Below are 7,703 nucleotides of genomic sequence, written 5' to 3'. Positions count from 1 at the left end.
AAATTGTGTCTCCGTAGTTTCACATTATGTATAATTTTAAACCGTTTGTGTATAGACACATGTTTGGCCAAAAACAATTTTAACAAATCTTTTTTTTCAATCCGATCACAAAAATGTGCTCTAATAATAATCACATGTATAATAGGTACACAACGGGTCGTATTCTAAATGTATAATCTGTAAAGTCAAAATTCTCCTAAGATTCAATACCCTCTCTTAAAGTTAAATCGAGAAAAATATCGATATGTGTTTTCCTTTCGTTTTACGTAATTTTAAATTTGTAATATTTGAAGTTTAGATCTATAAATGTTGAATAATATATACAGTTTTAGAAAACTGTAATCAATAATTATTTGGTAACAATATGGTTGGAAAATATTCAATGGATAGGGGTTTGTTAATAAAAAGCAAATTCGATTACGTACTTCTATTTGATTTTGAGTTCGTATTGTACACAATATTATTATATTATTATTATTATATTATATTATTATATTATATTATTATCAATTATTATATTACGTGGTCGTATATGTCGTTCGGAGGCGGTGCAGTGTGGTCTTTTCACTCATGCGGATTATTCGCTTAAGTTTTAATGAAAATAAATCTGATAAGTGGATCTTACGTATAATTGCTTATATACCATGGGTCATAACATACGGAAATATAACATCTCGTAATGCTGTACATATATATATATATATATGCTATGAATGTATATGAATGTATGTAAATATACATCATTCGTATATTTTTGAAACTGTAATAAAATAACGAATTTAAACTGTGTATCAGCTTACCTTTTTTTAATGTAAACGGATTTAACCCTTTCAATACTGAAATAAATTTCTCTATAATGTGTACTGTGCTAAATTAATTTAAAATTTTTCAAAAATTTCAAATTCCTCCTTACAAAAAGTTTAATTAACATATATTCCGAAGAAAAAAATTAAAAAAAAAAATTAATTTTTGACCGAGTTTTTCTATTTTCTACTGTGGTTCTTCAAATCTTACACATTTCCGTATAAACCGTTTAAATATTACCGTAAACGAATAATATTTATTATTTGAAATATTCCTTTTTTTCTTAGAACAAACAGTAAAAATTATACGTAACCAAAATATAAAATGTGTTACAATTAAAAATAAGAACAATTTTATTTATAGATAATCGTCAAAAACAACAAAAACTATTATCATTGCCACGGATGCAGTATCATATTTATTTTTTGGTAATCACTGGAAATGACAAAATATAAATTCATTTATAACATCTTTGGAATTGAACAGAAATAATTTTTTTTTCAATTGATTTGTTACTTTCTTCCCTAGATAGCACTACATATTTGGTTAATGTAGTAATTATACCTTATTTTATAATAGAGAAAAAGCGTATACACAACAATAGCACACCCGAGAAATAGACTGTTGTCGCGTATACGCGACAGTTTAACACTGAAAGGGTTAAAATATAAAACTAATCGTCCATCGATGGGTTGTAGCGTATATAAAAATATTAATGATGTTACTCTACATTTTCCTAATTAAATATGATTTTTAATCGGAAAATATAAATAAATATTGAATGGCACGTGACTTTGATATAAATATTTTTCTGGAAAAAAGAATGTATTTATACTAATTTAGACTAATTTACAGTCGAATATTGATAAAACGATATTTTAGAAATTATTAGCAAAATACGTCGAATGAATCATTAATTATTATACACATGTGTACCATAAATTTTTTGTAGCTCATTATTTAGACACCAAAAAGTTACCATAAAAATAATACATCCATTAAAATATTATTATTTATAAAAACTAATGCAACTGGGTTGTCCGTAAGAATTCATTTAAAGTGTTTTTTTTTCAACAACAACTTTTATCCTGGTACCAGGTTTCCATTAAGTGAAAATCTACAATACGGTGAATTAACTCATTAATATTTTATCGTTGATTGAATATCGTCTGCCAGTGAAGAATACAAAACACTACTGTCAATATGAAGCGAAAAATGTTTACTGCGATAAAATTGATCTTCGCGTCCGATTTGCCCACGATTACTTCGTATAGAAATACGCAGAGGCATAGCAAAGGGGGAGAATAAAGGGACCATATCCTTCCCTTCCTTATAGGTCGTGCATTTATGCGTATATACTAAACTAGTATACTACTATTTGGTATTTAAATATTTTAAATCTTTGGTACTAATTAAATGTTGACGAAATCTGGTTGTTTGTTTTTGGTAAATACATAAGCGTCTTACTTCTACCATGATTACTTCTATCTTTATGTTGTTTTTCGTGAACATTGTGACGACTCTCGTCCAACACATTTTATAATCACTATAGTTTTAAAATCATGTCTACCACTGACCACCGTTTATTTATTATTATAATTAATTATATTTTAATAAATATTATTAAACCTATTTTAAAATACTGAAAATACATTTTTAAATTGAATGGGGGGAGGTGGTTATGAGTGAACTCTCAAAAAATTGCTTACCTAATCCGCTCGAAAAACTGTTTAGCTATTCCCGTTTGAAAATTCGGACTATGCCACTGTAAATACAAATTTCGATCACCGAACTTAAAATCGGAACTAGTTAACGATATGAAGTGTTCAAAATAACAATACTATCTTGTTTAAGAATACGATATTGTATAGGTAAGAAGTTTAGCTTGGGAAAATTATAAAACCGATATCGCACGGAAAAACTCCGATTGTACGTATGATAGTCACGCGAAACGTATTCGTTCTGTATGGTATTGTATATAAATATGTGTATAAATGTATAATTCTTTGGACAAAAAATAATTTTTTACCCGGTCGACAGTATTTGGTAACGGATAGGGCGAACGTATCTTATACCGGAAATCAAAGGATACAATACGCAACGTATAGGATAACCTGGTACCATGGTACAGCCACCAAGACGCGCCTGAACCCGCCAATACGGGATTTAGAGGGTCGTAGAAAACTAAGACAATGTACGGTCACGTGCATATCAAATGAAACGGAATTTCTCGGGAAGAATATATTCTTCTCGAGAAATTCCGTTTATATCTTTTAGGAGTTATAACTCCTACAAAATGAATGTTGTAGACACGTTAGCCGTTTTCGGCGAATTTTCCGTATAGATACGAGAGGGGAATGCGAAACAGAGAAACTGTAGCGCAAATGCAGACGATTTATTTCCCCAGTGCTGCAGCGCGACAAAACGCGTATCCTGCGTACTAGACCTACGTAAAGTGCAGGTCCTTGAACGGTCAAATGGCGTATCGATTTTTAAAAGTTAAGCGCGGTAGTGCACACTCGTAAGAATACAACAAACTCGTCCGTCGGTGCGTGAAGTACACCGATTTCCGTGCACGCGGTCGATGGCGCAATAAATCTATCACTTCAGGGCTTACCACCATACGGCAGGCTTACGCAGAAGATAATGTAGACAGGATCGCCGCATTCGCCCTCCTACGCAAGTTGTACGTTTGGCGAATCGGGAACTGAGTAATACACTTTCAACTTGTTTTTCGTCGGTTCAATTTATATTTCTCGGAGCTGAAAGATCTCGCGTACCGATCCAGGCCGTAACCTCCACCTCCACGCACTTGAATCCCTTTACGCAGCACGTCCGTGGCGAAAAGTTGATATAAATATATTTAATACACGTATGACGTATTTACTGTGGTGCAGTGGCGTTGCCAGAGGGAGAGAGTTAAAGATTATACCCCCTCCTCAAATGTCTCTCTTATTTCGTAAGATGTACAATAACATTACATTACATTTATTTACTTTCGTACGCGCTAGTGGGCCCAATGGTTACATTACAAAAACATTTAGTACATAGTTGGATATTACATACAATTTAAAGATATAATAATAAAATAAAAACAGAAAAAATGTATAGTACACAATATTGAAATATAATATATATAAAAATTAAAAAAGATGCAGAAAGTTAAATAAAAGAGTGATGTGGTTTAATATTGACAATCTTCATCATTCTAATCAGCAACATAGTTTGTGTAACAAACAAGAGTAAAAAACGGATAGTGATACGTGAGACTAAAGTAGGTATTTTGAAATTAATGTAAGAAATTATATATTAGGATATTAGAAGAAACAATTTTACCTGAAATCATATCATGTCATCATCAAACAATTTTCACAGGTTCAACAAACTAAATGATAACAAATTTTACATTTTAACTTAATGGACTTATTAAAATTAAATATTTGATACTTAATTAGGAGAAAGAATTGAAAATGTAAAATCCTGCCCAAAATATTTTTCTGGCTATTTCACTGATGGTGCAATTAGCGTTTTACCAGCACATTTTACCGAAAATAGGTACGTCCTCGTCGTTTATTGCCCTAGTAAAAACGTCCGGAATAACAAATAATATATATATATATGTGTGTGTGTGCGTGTATGCGCGCGCGTAGTATACATTAAACTTTATATACGTGATACACGAACATGTCTTTTGCGGTGTTTTAGTCTCGAGAAAATAAAAGTTAATCGAATAAAACACGAAGACGACGACGACACGGACGGTCGTTCGTAAATAAAATAATATCACTACTACGGTGCACCGCTGGCGCATGCACATGCGGTGGTCCGGGATAAAAAAAAAGTCGACGCACGTGCACAGACTCGCCGATCCGAGCGCGTATACGTAATACATAGAGGTACGGTGTACGAAGAACTCGAGCGAATAGTGAAAAATCTATGGGAGAAACGTATTTGCAGATAGAGGTACATTATTATTGCGCGAGCAGCGGCCGATAACACGAAACGTAACTGTACACGGTGTGTTGCTGCAAGACGCAAAGGATATTTTTTTCTCGCGTGATGTACACATACATTTATGTACAGGTATATCCCGTCGCCGCCGGAAGTTTTTAGACTTTTATACTCTCCAACGTTTTCCCGCGAGTTTTTCCTGTTACATGGCCGTTTTTTTTTTTCACGTACACGTAATGAACCCGTCTCCTGATCAATTGATGTTTCGTTTTGTCTTCGTTTTGACGCACGTGCAGAGCTTTTCGCTTACGTCGGGGAGAGATTATACCTGCGCGCACGACTCTGCGTAACGATGAACATAATATATCCGTTGAAACGCCCCGTGTAGAACAGAACACCAATCAATTACCGTCTGCATCCGCACACAAACACGCATATATACACATATATGTTCCTGTCACATCCATTTCTGTACCGTTCGGTGTTCATAAAAAATACAGCTATACAGCAGCAAAAAGGCAGGAAATGGTGGATGGGGGCTATTAAACTCCCTCCCGAAATATAAATTAGTATCGTGTTTATCAGAATTATAATATAAATATCATTTTACTCGTTCGTTTGAAAAACACGACGGCTGAAGTTATTACGTCGAATATTAAACGTGACTCCGTTTTTTACGATACTGGCCATTACATTATTGTCGCTGAGGTTTAGCTTATTGCAGTGGTGTTGCAAGAGAAATGATTTAATAGATAAACTATAAACTTTTTATATCTGCCTGAGATTGTTTTCATCATTTCGTTATTCAAACCTAAATAACTGCACGTATAACATAACAAATAAACACCACAACAGTATTTAGATAATTTACTGTAATCAATAACTAGTTCATGTTTTAACCAAAGAATATTTTATTTGCAACAATAACATTATATTCAAGTATAAGTCAGTGATGCTGTTGAGCTTGAAGATGCGATTCCTTAGAGCGCGTCTATAGACGCGCGACCGATGCGGCTGACTCTAATTTTGGTCGCGCGGCTGATAGCGTATTCCCTAGAACTACAAAACGCACCGCAAGAGACGCGTGATACACATTTTGATATAATATCAAGTATTCACTACATTGTTGTACGTTCTATTGATTATACGTGTTTGGTTATAATTATTATTATACTTTTTTGTATTTATCATTAATTTTCAAACTAGTGGACAATGTTACGTCAGCAGAAGAAAAAGAATATTAATTAATCTTCTATTAGAAGAAATAGAAGAAGAAGTTTTTATTGAAGAAGTTATAACAAAAAGAGTGAACGATATTTATTCAATGAGAAAAGAGGAGGGGTTTTTTAGTATATTGATTGAGAAACATTTGTTTAAAGATGAAAACAAATTCAGAAAATTTTTAGATTGAGTTGGGAACAATTTAATTATGTTTTAAATTTAATCGAATACGATGATCTTCTTTTTTTTTGCTTTAATAAACACCCGTTTTATCCTAATCACATTTTTATCCGTGTCCCTATATCCTGACTTAATTCTGATCAGGCTTGGATACAAATCATGTTTTTTTAATAATAATAAAAATAACGAGCACGCGGTCATATCCTAACTGCCTCTGGCGCAGTCATCGCCGCGCAGCTCTAGACGCACACGGCAGTCGCACGCTACAGCCGCGGTCTTAGGAATCAGCTGCGTATAAAAATAGCAGTAGTAGTACTAGCGCGTCCAAAATTAGAGTCGCGCCGCGTCATTCTAAGGAATCACACCTTTAAGGTTAAATCAGCATCACTGGACAACATGACGCACGTATACTAAAAATAAAAAAATTAAATTAAAAGTTTTCGTTGCGGTGGTATTCCGCACGAAAGCAAAAATTGTGGATTTCAAGTAAAACATCCAAAAGAGAAACTGTTTGCAGCCCAATCGTATGCATGTGCGTGAAAACTAGCAGAACGATGATGGGAAAATATAAACCCGAATGTTTTCGCGTCATTTTTGCAGTAACATCGCAACGCGGTTGTCGTTCAAGTGATCGGCATCGATTTGTTGGGCTCCGACACGGACACTTTTATGAACCCTTTGCAGTTCGCCTGAAACGAGTACATGATCATGGACGATTTATTATTGCATCGGACCCTGTACGCGCAAGTGCACGTGGTGGCCAGGTCGAGATTTTCAATCGAATCCACGCTGTTCGAGTAATTGCAGTAACCCTGTAACAGCGTCACGTCCACTGGCCCGTCAGTGATCATGTTCGTTCTGTACTGACTGCACAATTCCACGCACATATTTTCGCCTCTTTTGGTGAACCGTATGTCGGATATGGAGTCGGCTACCAGCGAAACGTGCATCTCGCAAGTGTTTATCGCCTTTTTCGTAGGAAACATAGGACCTGTTCTCGATGTTTTACAGCAACAACAAAAAATACGTTGTTATTACACTTAAAGTCGAAAATTATTTATTTTAAGAAGAATACGATTGAAAAAAAGCCAATGTACGTTACCCAACACTTCCAGGGGATCTCTAAACAAGCCGGTTCCTTCGGGAGGATAAGCCATCTTAACCGCCTCACCAACGCTTTTCTCGTTATTGTTGTTGGTGTCTACGATGCATCGATCCTTGACATAGGTCTTCGGCGTATGAGCGGGTTCAGTGATCGCTGGAACAAACGCATGTTACAGACAAATCTTTACGATTCCTGAATTTTATTAAAAGTTACGTATTGGCCGGCACCAGACGACTGGATGCAACTGCAGAATCGTGATGATAATAAAGGAAACCAACATCTTAACGAAAATGCACGATGAATGTAGTATACCTAAATGTAATTACAAAGTATGTAAGCGAATAAGCTGAGAAAAAATACAAGTGAATAAAACAAATATTTTATTTCAAACGAAGAAATTGTGTCTCCGTAGTTTCACATTATGTATAATTTTAAACCGTTT

General features: G+C 34.4%; 1 protein-coding gene across 1 annotated transcript; it reads right to left on the bottom strand.

The window, feature by feature from the left end:
• Window positions 1-6,707: 6,707 nt before the first annotated feature.
• Window positions 6,708-7,569, bottom strand: LOC112688260. The gene is made up of 3 exons (XM_025561365.1): window positions 7,475-7,569; window positions 7,259-7,414; window positions 6,708-7,147 (listed from the first exon to the last, which is right to left on the bottom strand). Exons 1-3 carry the CDS (start codon window positions 7,539-7,541, stop codon window positions 6,780-6,782), a joined length of 591 nt encoding a protein of 196 aa, XP_025417150.1. The 5' UTR covers window positions 7,542-7,569; the 3' UTR covers window positions 6,708-6,779.
• Between the last annotated feature and the right edge of the window lie 134 nt (window positions 7,570-7,703).

The sequence above is a fragment of the Sipha flava genome, unplaced genomic scaffold (genome assembly GCF_003268045.1).
Source record: "Sipha flava isolate LNK unplaced genomic scaffold, YSA_version1 38471_pilon_pilon, whole genome shotgun sequence".
NCBI classification, from domain to species: Eukaryota; Metazoa; Arthropoda; class Insecta; order Hemiptera; family Aphididae; genus Sipha; species Sipha flava.
This window is presented reverse-complemented; position numbering and strand designations above follow the sequence as displayed.

Bases quoted from the DNA above. Each gene is read 5' to 3' on its own strand.
- LOC112688260 (XM_025561365.1), bottom strand. From the start codon at position 7,541: ATGTTGGTTTCCTTTATTATCATCACGATTCTGCAGTTGCATCCAGTC. The intron at 7,415-7,474 runs GTAACTTTTAAT...CGTTTGTTCCAG, and splicing joins CGTCTGGTGCCGGCCAATAC to CGATCACTGAACCCGCTCAT. The intron at 7,148-7,258 runs GTAACGTACATT...CATCGAGAACAG, and splicing joins AGATCCCCTGGAAGTGTTGG to GTCCTATGTTTCCTACGAAA.